Consider the following 15235-nt stretch of genomic DNA (forward strand, 5'->3'; position numbering starts at 1 on the left):
GAAGTCCTGGCTTTGAGGAACGATGGCACAGCCACAGATCCTTCCCCCATTTCCCCCCAATGATTTGCGTCGCTGGGAGGTGGGAGGCAGCAAAGACAGGCAGGAAAATTCAGCATGGCCATCAATACCTTGTGCCTAAATTTTGCTACTCCAGGAAGCCCAGAATAAATGCCCGTAAAGTCTTCACTGAACATGGAACCATGGAGACAAAAGTGACTGCATCTCAAGCCGGGTGTGGTGGCTCACACCTGTAATCCCAGCACTTTGGGAGGCTCAGGTGGGTGGATCACCTGAGGTCAGGAGTTCGAGACCAGCCTAGCCAACATGGTGAGACCCTGTCTCTACTAAAAATACAAAATTAGCTGGGCGTGGTGGTGCATGCCTGTAATCCCAGCTACTCAGGAGGCAAGGCTGGAGAATCACTTAAACCTGGGAGGCGGAGGTTGCAGTGAGCTGAGATTGCACCATTGCACTCCAACCTGGGCAACAAGAGTGAAACTCCATCTCAAAAAAAAAGTGACTGCATCTCAGATGCAAAGGCGCCATGCTGCCTTCTGATTAGCCCAGTCCTGTGAACACCCCCGATTCCTACTTAATTCACCGTCCTTCACGTAAGAACATGTCAACCTTGATGTTATCACACAAATTACAGGTGATGACACACACAGCCTTCTTGCCTCTCCTGGAAGGTGCCTGCAATTGTCCTGCTGGGGCACACGGACTCTTTCCCTGTGGTATAAGCCCTGGGTCTAAGGAGTAACAGTGTGGAGATGCACCCGTTTTGCTGCCACCCAAAACTACACTTCTGTCTGTTCAGGTCCCCCAAAAACCACGCTTCTATCTGTAAGTTTCCCCAATAAAACACCCTTTAACAACAAACTGGATTTGTCTGCCTTGTTCTTTGGTTTTGGGCTCCTTCGGGGGCCACTTTGCCTATACAGCCCTTTCATGGAACAGAAATACCCAAAATCAGATTAGTGGTAGAGTTTCCTCTTTTATTATAACTTTCAGATGCCCCTTAATCACCGACAATCTTTTAGAACAACATGCTGACTCATAAAAGCACCCCCAGGCCAAGACAGGCACCCGCGTTGTAAAGCATTCAACTGCACACTTTATCTTTGACAGACTGCAGCTATGCCTGCTCTTGACGCAGGCCAAAGAGAGCTGTGGGGTCTGCACATTAAAGCATCAGAGTTTTTATTTTTTCCTTCCCCCCCACAACCAAAGGGTGCTCAACAACATGGCTGTAGGAAATGATGCTCCCAGCCCAGCTTCCTCACTATGAAAAGGGCTCGAGCGAGTTCAGAAGTTCTGTCCAATATAAATACCGCATCGACGATCTCCTCCTATGAGTCACTTCCTCCCACGGAGTTCATCACAAGTTTACTTCGTTCTCATATTATGGCAAGATTACGCCATAAATTTACAGAGATCGGCCGGCTGTGTGGCATTGTTTGGGGGCCTCATCTTTTCCCACTGTGGTCGGCATCTGGCACCTGCTCAAAGGCCTCTCTTAGTCCAGCAGTGACAGTGCTATGATGATCTACAGCCACGATCCAAACCCGTGGCTCCACGTGGGAAGGAGGAGAAGGCATCGGAACATCTTGTACGCCACGAAAACAAAACAGGGACACAACCTTCCTGCAAAAAGACAGCACACGAGTCCTTCTCCAACCTTGCCTGATTTCTTAAGAGACAAAGATTCACACAAGGAAATGGCCTTGTTTTGTGGGTGCAAGAAGGTGCCATCTTGCACTGTGCGTGTGCTCACATGTGTTTTAAAAAGAGACCGGGGAGACCCAAATTGGGGCTGTCCACAGTCACTAAACCAAGTTGAGAGAAGTTTTCTTTTTTTTTCTTATTCTTATTTTTTTCTTTTTATTTTTTTGAGACAAGGTCTTGCTGTGTTGCCCAGGCTAGAGTGCAACAGCACAATCATGGCTCACTACCTCCTCAACCTCCTGGACTCAAGTGACCTCAACCTGGACCTCCTGACCTCAACTTTCCAGCAGCTGGGACTACAGGCATGCACCACCATGCCCAGCTAATTGTTTTGCTTTTTGCAATGATGCCCAGGCTGGACGGAAACTCCTGGGCTCAAGTGATCCTCCTGCCTTGGCCTCCCAAAGTATTACAGGCAAGAGCCACCGTGCCAAGCCTAGGAGAAGTTTTATAACTGAACTAAAACTTCCTCACACCATGTACTTGGACAGTCATTTGCATACAGCATTTGGGTTATATGAACACATCACAATAGGGTTTCTCAGGCCCTTCCTCATGGTGGGGGCTGCCCTGTGCATTGCAGGATGCTGGGCGGCATCCCTGCTCTCAACCTATGAGATGCCAGCAGCACTCCCAGCCTCTGGTTGTGACAACCACAAATGCTGCCAGACACTCTCGAATGCCCCCAGGATGAGAATCACCACATTAGAGGAGTGTGGTGAGGTTTGTGCCAAGGGGAGAACTAGTCCAAAAGCCCCAGAGGCCCAGTTCTACCCACCCAACCAAAGATAAAGAGACAGGTCAGAAAATGAGAAAAAATAGCAAAATAATACTTATTTCATTAAAGACAACCTCACCAAGATGGACATTCACAGCACTATTTTTAGTAGTCAAAACTGAGAAACAGGCTAGGCGCAGTGGCTCACACCTGCAATTCCAGCACTTTGGAAGGCCGAGGCTGGTGGATCTACCTGAGGTCAGGAGTTCGAGAGCAGCCTGCCCAACATGGTGAAACCCCGTCTCTACTAAAAAATGCAAAAATCAGCCAGGGGTGGTGGCGCGCAACTGTAATCCCAGCTACTCAGGAGGCTGAGGCAGGAGAATCACTTGAACACAGGAGGCAGAGGTTGCAGTGAGCCAAGATTGCGCCACTGCACTCCAGGCTGGATGACAGAGTGAGACTCCGTCTCAAAAAAAAAACAACTGAAATGAGACACAGCCTAAGCAGCCAAAAAATAAGTTAATGAATGAAATAGTGGCATATTCTTTCAACAGAACATTACATATGCATTAAAAATCATTAAAATCAGATTTTAATAATAGGAGAAAATTCTCATTGTATACATAGTTCAATGAGGGAGGAAGTTTAGGAAGCCTTCTATGGAGTTCTGCGCCAATTTTATCAAAATGTGTGTGGATATTTACACTCGGATATGCTTAGAAAAGAGACTGAAAGGAAAAGGTAAAAGGTCTTTTGGGGGGTGAAAATGGAGATGAATTGGTCAGGCACGGTGGCTCATGCCTGTAATCCCAGTACTTAGGGAGGCTGAAGCCGGAGGATTGCTTGAGGCCAGAAGTTTGAGACCAGTCTGTGCAACACAGAGAGACTTTGGCTCTACAAAAAAATGTAAACATGAGCTGGGCATGGCAGTGCATACCTGCAGTCCCAGCTACTTAAGAGGCAGAGGCAGGAGGATCCCTTGAGTCTAGGAGGTCAAGGCTGCAATGAGTCATGTTCATACCACTGCACTCCAGCCTAGGTAACAGTGAGACTCTGTCTCGAGGAAGAGAGAAGAAAAAAAGGGAGGGAGAAAAAGAAAGAAAAGAAAAGAAAAGAAAAGAAAAGAAAAGAAAGAAAGAAGGAAGGAAGGAAGGAAGGAAGGAAGGAAGAAAGAAAGAGAGAAAAAAAGAAAGAAAGAAAGAAAGAAAGAAAGAAAGAAAGAAAGAAAGAAAGAAAGAAAGAAAGAAAAAGAAAGAGAAAGAGAAAGAGGAAGGAAGGAAGGAAAGAAGGAAGGAAGGAAGGAAAGAAGGAAGGAAGGAAGGAGAAAGAAAGAAAGAAAGAAAGAAAGAAAGAAAGAAAGAAAGAAAGAAAGAAAGAAAGAAAGAAAAAAGAAAGAAAAAGAAAGAAAGAAAGAAAGAAAGAAAAAGAAGGAAAGAAAGGTGGAAAGAAGGAAGGAAAGAAAGGTGGAAAGAAAGAAGGAAGGAAGGAAAGAGAAGGAAAGAGAGAAAGAAAGAAAGAAAGAGAGAAGGAAGGAAGGAAAGAAAGAAAAGGGAAAGGGGAAGGGGAAGGGAAGGAAAGGAAAAAAGAAAAGAAAAGGGAAAGAGGGAGAGGGAGAGACAGAAAGAGGAAGGAAGGAAGGAAGGAAGGAAGGAAGGAAGGAAGGAAGGGAGGGAGGGAGGGAGGGAGGGAGGGAGGGAGGGAGAGAGGGAGGGAGGGAGAGAGAGAGGGAGGGAGGGAGGGAGGGCAGGCAGGCGGGCAGTTTTGATCCCCCTCTTTACCTGTAATTTTTTGTTCTAAATGCCTTAACTGTGAATGTTTTTCAATAACCTGGGAAGGGGGGCATGCCAGGTTAAATCGAAAATAGATTTGCCCATCTGACAGCATCACAGACTCTCAAGCACAGAGTCCCTGTTCTTCCTGCTGGAAGACACATGAGCCACATCTCAAAAAAATGTAACACGTCCTTCATAACTAGATGAAGAGTGGCATAAGCCATTCAGTTATTCTAGAATGGCTGATATTAGGGACTGTTCAATGATGAGTCAACCTTCAAATGACCTTAGCAGAGCCCACGGCCCTAGATCTTGACAAAATTCAGGCTGGAACAAAATTAAAGTAATTCCATAGGAGATAATGACACTCATTCCCCAGGAAACACCCCACCCACAGGATTTATGCTGCTGCTTCCAGACCACAGATGTTCTTGACATCAGATGCACACTCAAGATACAGTTTAGAAGCCAGGGATCCAGCCAGGTGTGGACCAGTGGGAAAAGCAGCAGCTGTGTGGGAGAGAAAGCTCCGTCTCCACCCAAGAGTTGCCAAGGACACAGGCCTACAGAGTCTGAAAGAACCTATTGGCCTCTGAACATAAAAATCCCCTAACATAGGGCCAAACACGGTGGCTCACTCCTGTAATCCCAGCACTTTGGGAGGCCGAGGCGGGTGGATCACCTGAGGTCAAGAGTTTGAGACCAGCCTGACCAACATGGAGAAACTCCACCTCTACTAAAAACACAAAATTAGCCAGGCACGGTGGCACGTGCCTGTAATCCCAGCTACTCGGGAGGCTGGGGCAGGAGAATCGCTTGAATCCAGGAAGCAGAGGTTGCAGAGAGCTGAGATCATGCCATTGCACTCCAGTCTGGGCAACAAAAACGAAACTCCATCTCAAAAACAAACAAAAAAAAATCACCCTAACGTGTGACGTTTCAAGCACATTCATGGTGTGCGTCTCTGGTTCCTCAACACAAGAGCTCAGTGCCACCTCCATCTCCTCCAAAAGCCTTGAAAGTGGCTCGCAACGACCCACACCTCCTGGTACTCATGCCGTGCGTCAGCCACCCCGCCGGAATAGGGCTGGACCCAGTGACTTGCTTCTGATAACGGCATGAGGCTGACGTGAGGGGAGGTCACCTCTGAGAGTGGGTGACAGAAGACTGTGGCTTCCATCTCATTCACTCTTACCTGCCCACTCTGATGAGGCAGCTGATGTGGAGCTGACTACAGGGAGGCCCACATGGGAAGGCACTGAGGGTGGCCTCTGGCCAACAGCCAGGAAAGAACTAAGGCCCTCAGTCCAACAACCCACCCAGAGCCGAACTCTGCCAACAACACTGACGTCTGTATGTGGATCCTACCACCATAGAATCTTAGATGCCTTAAGCCCAGGCTGTGAGAGACCCTAAGCCAGAGGACCTAGCCAAGCCTGCCACAGAAACTGTCCTGGCCACAGAAACTATCAGTTAGCAAATAGAAAATAGAGCCCCCAGTTAGGTGTGGTGGCTCATGCCCGTAATCCCAGCACTTTGGGAGGCCGAGACGGGAGGATCATTTGAGCCCGGGAGTTTGAGATCAGCCTGGGCAATATGGTGAGACCCCATCTTCACCAAAATCATAAGAATTAGCAGAGCATGGTGGTGTGCACCTGTAGTCCCAGCTACTTGGGAGGCTGAGGCAGGAAGGTTGCTTGAGCCTGGGAAGTTGAGGCTGCAGGGAGTCGTGATTATGCCACAGAAAGAAAGAAAAAGAGAAGAGAAGAGAAGAGAGAAAAGAAGGAAAGAAACGGAGGGGAGGAGGAAGGAAGGAAGCAAGGAAGGAAGGAAGGGAGGGAAGGAGGGGGGAGGGGAGAAGGAGAGAGAACGAGGGGAGGGGAGAGGAGGGGGGAAGAAGGGAGGAGAGGGGAGGGGAGAAGAGGGGAGGGGAGGGGAGAGGAGGGGATGGGAGAGGGGAGACAGGAGGGGATGGGAGAGGGGAGAGAGGAGGGGATGGGAGAGGGGAGACAGGAGGGGATGGGAGAGGGGAGAGAGGAGGGGATGGGAGAGGGGAGAGAGGAGGGGAGAAACTTCCTTATTCCAGGGAAATACATTTTCTGGAGTGAGGGAATGCATTTCCCTGTAAGAAAGACCCCAGTGGATGTCTAAGACCATAAATAATACTGACCCCATATACATTATGTTTTTTCCTACACATACATACTTATGATAAAGTTTAATTTATGAATTAGGCACAGTAAGAAATTGACAATAACTTATAACAAAATAGAACACTTATAATATGCTGTAATAAAAGTAAATAAGGCTTGCTTGAACACAAGCACTGCAATACCATAACAGCCAATCTGAAGGTTCCTGAGTGTCTAGCAAGCAGGCAGGTAGATGGCGTGAGTACACTAGACAGAGATGATTCATGACCAGGAGGATGGAGTAGGATGGCATGAAATTCATCACACTACTCACAATGACACACAACTTAAAACTTATTAATTATTTCTGGAACTTTCCATTTCATATTTTTAGACTATAGTTGACCATGGGTAACTGAACCTGCAGGCAAGTGGGGATTATCATATTGCTGTTTTAAGCCACTAAATGTGGGGTAATCTGTTACGAAGCAACACGTAGTTAATATCCTACCCTAACATTACTGTGGGTCCTTTGTGAACTTTTCAATGTCCCTCTCGTCACACCCCAGCCCTAACCTCTAAGTCCTGGGGTAGAGAGCTGGGAGCTGGAAGCCAAGCAGCCTGGAGTGAGTTCCAGCCCCCCCAATTCCAGCTGTGTGAACTGGGATAGGTTTCCCAGCCCCCCCAATTCCAGCTGTGTGAACTGGGACAGGTTTCCCAGCCCCCTCAATTCCAGCTGTGTGAACTGGGACAGTTTCTGAGCCTCCTTCCACTTCAATTTTCTCCTCTGCCAAACATCAGTCCTAATGGCACCTACCTCACATGGTGACGTATTAAATGAGTTACTTTATGCAAATCACTTAGAACAGCCTCTGGCACACAATAAGCCCCATTTAAATGTTACCTGGGCAGGGTAATCCCAACACTTTGGGAGGCCAAGGTGGACAGATCGCTTGAGGTCAGCAGTTCCAGACAAGCCTTGCCAACATGGCAAAACCCCGTGTCTACTAATAATACAAAAAATTAGCCAGGCCTGGTGGCGCATGCCTGTATCCCAGCTACTCGGGAGGCTGAGGCAAGAGAATTGCTTGAACCTGGGAGGCGGAGGTTGCAGTGAGCTGAGATGGTACCGCTGTACTCCAGCCTGGGTGACAGAGTGAAACTGTGTCTCAAAAAATAAATAGTTACCTGTCATTCCTGTCATTCTTCTTACTACTACTGCTGCTAGTGGCTATTACCAGTTCTACTACTACCCCAGAGGTGCCCATGGCACTAAAGCTACACAGTAAATGATCAAGGAGAAGAGTGGTGAAAAGCTAGGAAGGCGAGAAAAAGATTTGAGTTTTTTATTTTAAGTATCTTATTTGATAACTTCCCTAACATTAAAAAAAAAAAAAAAAAAAGACAACTGGCAATCACTGCTGAATCCTGCTCACTTCGGCAATGACTGTGAGTCTACCGTGTGCCAGGCAGGAAAGCTAGGCACCGGAGACATGGGAGGACCAAAAGGATCCTGGCCCCTGTTCTCACCCGCAGGGAGAAAAGACAGGTAGTGACAAGCAAATCCACAGGAAATCAAGAATTTCAGTGTGACGAATGCTATGGAAGAAGGAGGAGATGCTATAAGAGGTGGAACCTGTAAGGCTGAAGGAGAAGTTGACAAGCCAAGCCTTAACTGAAAATACTCCACCAGCAGGCAGGGGGCAGGGCCACGTGCCCAACAATCTACGTTACCAATTTCTACCTCTCCTAATGCACTCGATTTTTTTTTTTATTTCCATAGGTTTTTGGGGAACGCATGGTGTTTGGTTATATAAGTTTTTAAATGATGATATGTGAGATTTTCATGCACCCATCACCTGAGCAGTATATACTGAACCCAACTTGTAGTTTTTTATCACTTACCTTCCTCCCACCCTTTCAGCCCCCCTGACTTCCCAAGTCCATCGTATTATTCTTATGCCTTTGCATCCTCATAACTTAGCTCCCTCTTATAAGTGAGAACATATGACATTTGGCTTTCCACTCCTGAGTTACTTCACTTAGATATTATCCAGTTTGCTGCGAATGCCACTAATTCATTCCTTTTTATGGCAGAGTAGCATTTCATCATATTCATATACATATATATGATATATATATACACAGATATATATGTGTGTGTATATATATATATCTCACAGTTTATTCACTTGTTGACTGATGGGTATTTGGGCTGGTTCTGTATTTTTGCAATTGCAAATTGTGCTGCTATGAAAATGCATGTGCAAGGATCTCTTTCCTCCATGAGGCATGAAACACTTAGGTAGATCAGGGTGGAGAGGATTCCCATTTGTCAAGAAAAAAAAAAAAAGAAAAGAAAAAAGTCCAGAAAAGATGAAAGAGCCTTATTCCAAAGATTCTTAAGATTTGAAGCAGAGTTTTCTCCAACCAAGCTAAATAATGTGAAGAACCACCCCCTTCCAAAATAGGTGTGGGATTGAACCAAGTAATTTGTATTTTTAAAGTTCCCTTGGAAAAATCAGATGATCATGCAGGCTTCAGAACCACCAGACCAAGTGGCATATGAATACCAGATTTTCCATGCTCCCCAGGATGGAAAGTGTGGTCTCCATGGGTAAAGAGAGAAAATAGAGGGATGGGCACAGTGGCTCGCACCCGTAATTCCAGCACTTTGGGAGTCCCAGGCAGGAGAATCACTTGAGGCCAGGAGTTTGAGACCAGCCTGAGCAACACAGTGAAACCCTGTTATCTATTAAAACATGAGTCAGCCATGGTTTTGCAAGCCTGTAGTCCTAGCTACTCGGGAGGCTAAGGTGGGAGGATTCTTATGAATAAATTCTTTTAATAAGAATTTAAAAATTAAAACATTTTAAAAGAACAAATAGAAAAACAACATATCAAATCAAATCAGACTCTTCAGACTGGCAAAATTTTTTAACGCGCCCGGCCACAAGGTATTCTTTTGGAGTGATGAAAATGTTTTGAAACATGAGGGAAGTGGTGGCTGAGCAACACTGTTAATGGACAAAATGCCACTGAATTTTTCACTTTAAAATGATATTATGTGAATTTCACCTCAATAAAAAAATCCATATTTAATATTAAACAAAAGAGAATGAGCGATGTACTACCAAGAAATCCCCAATGGATGTTCTCTTTAACTTTCACTCCGGAACCACGGACACCATAAGCTGATCAGAGTCACCGGGTGTGTCCAATCAATGAACTCATTTCCCTTCTGCTTAGGGAATGATATTCCCTGGTTAGTCTGGGTGACAGATACCACAGTAAAGAGGGTTAGAAAGAATGTCAACCCGGCCGGGCGCAGTGGCTCAAGCCTGTAATCCCAGCACTTTGGGAGGCCGAGACGGGCGGATCACGAGGTCAGGAGATCGAGACCATCCTGGCTAACACGGTGAAACCCCGTCTCTATTAAGAAATACAAAAAACTAGCCGGGCGAGGTGGCGGGCGCCTGTAGTCCCAGCTACTTGGGAGGCTGAGGCCGGAGAATGGCGTAAACCCGGGAGGCGGAGCTTGCAGTGAGCTGAGATCCGGCCACTGCACCCCAGCCTGGGTGACAGAGCGAGACTCCGTCTCAAAAAAAAAAAAAAGAAAGAAAGAATGTCAACCCACAAGGACACATGCAGCACACCTGGGGTTCTTAACCACTTTAAGCCAGGAATAAAAATGACTCACCCGCACGATGATGCCCATACGTTTGCTTTCGTAGGTGAAAGGGAAGATCTGCAGGATGGTGAAGTTCAGGATCTGGTCGCCAGGGGTCCTCAGCTGCATGGAAGACTGGTCTCGGCCCACCAGGGTTAAGCCCACACTTTCGGTCCACTGTACCAGGGCCACCTAAACATAACACAGGGTCGCAGGTCAGATGCACAGCCGAGAATCCGGGTGCACAGGCTGTGCCGTGCACACAAAGGCGGAAGGGGGCTCAGAGACAGGGGAATCACAGCAGTCACTGCCCTTGGGGACGCCGAGTGCTAGCGCATGACAGTGTCTGTTCCTCTGGGTCTGTGAGGGCTCTCACACTGAAAGCTGCCCCTCTCTAAGGCACAATTCATCTTTTCTAGGTTCAAAGCAGGCTGCACACCAGAGGCATGGCGGAAAGAGGCGGCACAGGATTGACAGTGATTGCAACCGGGCGCAGTGGCTCAGGCCTGGAATCTCAGCACTTTGGGACGCCGAGACGGGCAGATCACCTGAGGTCAGGAGTTCCAGACCAGCCTGGCCAATATGGTGAAACCCTGTCTCTACTAAAAATACAAAAATTAGCCAAGCGTGGTGGCACGTGCCTGTAATCCCAGCTACTCAGGAGGCTGAGGCAGGAGAATCGCTTGAACCCAAGAGGCAGAGATGCAGTGAGCTGAGATCACGCCATCGCACTCCAGCCTGGTTGACACAGTGAGACTCTGTCCCCGTCCCCTCTCCCCCCGAAAAAAAGAGTGATTGGCACAATTATGGATCACTCCTGGAAGACTCTGCAACAAGTTAAACCACAAAAAAGGAAGAGAATGCTGACTGACACAGCCCGTCACCTTCAGACTCTCCTTTCAGTCTCATGCACTGCACTGGGGGAGCGTCTTCAGTGGTTCTCAACTGGGCGACTCTGTCCCCCAGGGGACCTGCGGCGACATCTGGGGGAATTTGTACTTGTCACAACTGGAAGGAGGTAATGCTGGTATCGTGGGCAGAGGCCAGAGATGCTACAAAACATCCCGTAATGCACAGGACAGACCCCACCAGAGAATGATCTGGCCCCAAATGTCAACAGTGCTGAGGTGGAGAACACAGGTCACACAGAAGAGGAAACCGAGGCTCAGAGCAGTTAATGAAGTGCCCCAGGTGACAGCGCTGGCATGTGGTAAAGCTAGGCCAGGCTGGCACCTAGATCCTCCTGGTGCAAAGTTCCACAGCACACACTCTTCCCTTCCAGGAGGCACCACACAGGTGTCGAGTCAGAACCTTCTCATGGCCTCAGTTAGACGTGCTCAGCTTAAGGTCAAAGGCATGAGGGTTGCAAACTCCAAGACAGGGGCCAGAGTGGTGATGCAAATAGCGAAGAGGGCTGAGTGGGGGCTGTGGCAAGCAGGAGCCAGCCCCAACCAAAGGGGCTGCTGCCACTATACACACAGGTGACGGTTACTGCCCTGCAGGGATGAGGGCCAGGGTGGATGGAGTTTCCAGTTTCTCAAGAAAAAACAGAAATCTAGACTTCTCCTCGAGACGGCCTAACTGTACACAACTGGCCAGGTGCTGTGACTCACACTTTTAATCCCAGCACTTGGGGAGGCTGACACAGGAGGATCACTTGAGCCCAGGAAGGTTGAGACAAGCCTAGGTAACACAGGCAGACCCCATGTCTAAAAACATTTTTTTTTAATTATTAGGGTGGTGGCTCATGCCTGTAATCCCAGAACTTTGGGAAGCTGAGGCAGGCAGATCACCTGAGGTCAGGAGTTCGAGACCAGCCTCGCCAACATGGTGAAATCTAGTCTCTACTAAAAATACAAAAATTGGCCGGGGGTGATGGCATGTGCCTGTAATCCCAGCTACTCAGGAGGCTGAGGGAGGAGAATCTCTTGAACCTGGAAGGTAGACGTTGCAGTGAGTAAAGATCGCACCACCGCACTCCAGCCTGGGCAACACAGCGAGACTGTATCTCAACAAAAAATTATTATTAGGGTGCGGCAGTGCATGCCTGTCGTTCTAGTTACTCAAGAGGTTGAGGTGGGAGGGTCATGATCCTGGAAGGTGGAGGCTACAGTGAGCCATAATGGTGCAAGAGTAAGACCCTGTCTCAAAAAAAAGTAATAATGAAATAAATGTAAGCAACAAATTCTCATGTTCTAAAAGCTCATGAAGAAAACATGTCTGCAGATAGATCTAGCCTAGGGTCTCCAGGAATTAAAATGAAATAGAGTAGGAAAGGCAAGAAAATATGGGGAAAGAGGAGAGGCAGGGAGGAGCTGGAGACCCCGCCCCTGCTTGCCCTTTACCCCTGCTGGGCGTGGGGAAGCATGAACAGTATGAAGGGCCTGCATGTGCCTGCCGAGCTGGGTGACAGGCTCATCATGCTCACTCCCGGGACAGCAGAGGCCTGGTGAGCTGCTCTTGGCTGGCAGCTGTGACAGGCTGGGACAGGATCTGCTCCTAGGTCTAGCTGACCTCAGTAAGAGGCACAAGGGACAGTAGTACCATCCCAGTTCATCAGATGCCCCTTCTTGAATCACAGGGGCCTAAGTCAGGGTGCGTGCACATCAGTACGTCTTCAGTGGGGGGTAACCCAAACCCGCTATCACCCATTAGAAAGTTGACAGGAGGTGTGGCAGACAGAATAATGGCTCCCAAAGAGGCCCACGTCCTAATCCCTGGAACCTGAGAATGTGACCTGACATGGCAAAAGGAACTTTGCAGATGGGATTTAGTGTAAGGACCTTAATAGGCAGAGCTTATCCCAGACCACCCACGTAGACCCGATAAGTCACATGGGTCCTCAAAAGGGAACTGCTCCTGGTTATGACCAGAGACAGACTCACGAACAGAAGAAGGGTCAGAGAGACACGATCATGCAGACTTTGAGAATGAAGGAAGGGGCCATATACCAAAGAATGTGGGCAGCATCAAGGGGCTAGAAAAGGCAAAGCAACAGATTCTCCCCTAGAGCCTCAGCAGCAACGCAGCAATGGTCATCAAGCGACCTTGATCCTGTCTCGGTGAGACCCTCATCCCATGTCCACCCCTGATCTATAGAACTGTAAGAAAATCTATTTGTTTCATTTTAAAACAGATGCTGGCCAATGCGGTGGCTCACGGCTGTAATCACAGCACTTTGGGAGGTTGAAGCAGGTGGATGATTTGAGGTCAGGAGTTCGAGACCAATCTGGCCAGCATGGTGAAATCCCATCTCTGTTAAAATTACACAAATTAGGTGGATGTGGTGGCAGGCACCTGTAATCCCAGCTACCTGGGAAGCTGACACAGGAGAACTGCTTGAACCCCGGAGGTGGCGGTTGCAATGAGCCGAGATTGCACCACTGCACTCCAGCCTGGGCGACACAGTGAGACTCCATCACGAAAACAAAACAAAACAAACAAAACAAAAAACAGATGCACAATAATCTGGTACAGCAATAACAGGAAAGGAATATAGGAGGGCTTCCAATTTCAATGCCAAACAAGCTGTCACTTTATTCCCAATCAAGTCCAAAGGTACAGTGTCTACAAAAAAACAAGAAAGCAAAGGAAGGCTCTCCCACTTTCCTCTCATAAAGCTTAATCTTTAGAGGGAGAAGGGGGAGGCAGCTTTGAGGAGGGAGTTGACAGGGGCTGTGGGTAGGTGGGTAGGTGATAGGGAGAGGGGTACTCGGGAGGCGTCACCTCCACTGGGAGTCTCTGGTTATCTTTTTTTTGTTTGTTTTTTTGAAATGGAGTTTCACTCTTGTCGCCCAGGCTGGAGTGCAATGGCGCGACCTCCGCTCACTGCAACCTCTGCCTCCCGGGTTCAAGTGATTCTCCTGCCTCAGCCTCCCTAGTAGCTGGGATTACAGGCGCCTGCCACCACACCCAGCTAATTTTTTGTATTTTTTTTTAGTAGGACGGGGGTTTCACTATGTTGGCCAGGCTGGTCTCGAACTCCTGATCTCAGGTGATTCACCCACCTCAGCCTCCCAAAAGTGCTGAGATTACAGGCATGAGCCACGGCGCCCGGCTCTATGTTTGGTTATCTTTAAGCCTAGTGGTAGGTAAGTCTAACTTTCCGCATGCCTTAAATAGTTCATGGTAATTGCTTTTTCACTGAGGATGGTGGAAGGTAAAGAGTCCATTTTCAGGGAATCCTGTAGCAGCCCAGCTGCCTCCTGTATGTCTGTTTAATCAGGATTCCTGCTGGGCGCAATTGCTCACACCTATAATCCCAGCACTTTGGCAGGCTGAGGTGGGAAGATCGTTTGAGCCCAGGAGTTCAAGACCAGCCTGGGAGGAAGACCTCGTCTCTACAAAAGATTAAAAAATTAGCCAAGGATGGTGGCACGCACCTGTAGTCCCAGCTACTGGAGAGGCTGAGATGGGAAGATTGATTGAGCCTGGGAGGCAGAGGCTACAGTAAGCTGAGACCATGCCATGCACTCAAACCTGAGTGACAAAGTGAGACTCTGTCTCAAAAAAAAAAAAAAAAAAAAAACACAACCCTGGGGCTCCTCTGGAGTTTCCGTTCCTTTTACCAAGAGAGCTCTGCAGAAGCCACAAGGCAAAGGTATGCAGCTGTCCACCCCCAGTCCTTTCTTTCTCTGGAACCCCTGGATGTCATCTTGGCTGACCTGCTATACCCTGAAGAAGAGATGAAGCTGGAGCTCAAAACTGGGGTTCCAGTCCCTGCTCTGCCCCCAGCCCCCAGCCCCCACAGGCCACCGCAAAATAAAGATCTTGAAGCAGATGACAATTTCTCATTTCTGCTCCAGCTCTGAAAATGTGTCGTTATGCATCCTTAGTCTACTATGCTCAGATACCGAATTCAGTTTCTGTTGCTTCTATTAACTAAATTTACATTAGCAAGAAATCATTTTTCAAGACTCTACCGTATTTAAGTTCAAGCCTAATGAGTCAGCCAGCACTAACTAGCTTTGAGCTTTGACCAGTGGAAGAAACTATCATACTGACCTCTAACTGTCAAAGAAAGGACCAATCAAGTGGGTTTTTCTGTTTTTCTGTGTGTGTTTTTTTAGTTTTAGTCTTTGGCTACTGGTCTGCCTAAGTCTTTGAAAACTCATTCACTTAGTTATTTGTTTAATTTAATGGCTGTGCTATAGACAATGTTTATGTCCCGTAAAATTCATATGTTGAAACCTAATCCCCAATGTGATAGCAGCTG

General features: G+C 47.8%; 1 protein-coding gene across 4 annotated transcripts in view; it reads right to left on the bottom strand.

Moving 5' to 3' along the window:
• ATP9A (ATPase phospholipid transporting 9A (putative)) overlaps positions 1-15235 on the bottom strand; it is a 167912-nt gene that overhangs the window by 33085 nt on the left and 119592 nt on the right. For 3 of the 4 annotated variants that reach the window (XM_045363135.3, XM_045363136.2, XM_065523316.1), the window contains exon 15: positions 10051-10212. In XM_045363135.3, coding sequence (XP_045219070.1) covers positions 10051-10212 — 162 coding nt within the window. Of the gene's footprint in view, positions 1-974; positions 1645-10050; positions 10213-15235 lie in introns of those variants that run through there. The other variant, XM_074005564.1, reaches the window with a different exon arrangement.

This window comes from Macaca fascicularis, chromosome 10, assembly GCF_037993035.2.
Source record: "Macaca fascicularis isolate 582-1 chromosome 10, T2T-MFA8v1.1".
NCBI classification, from domain to species: Eukaryota; Metazoa; Chordata; class Mammalia; order Primates; family Cercopithecidae; genus Macaca; species Macaca fascicularis.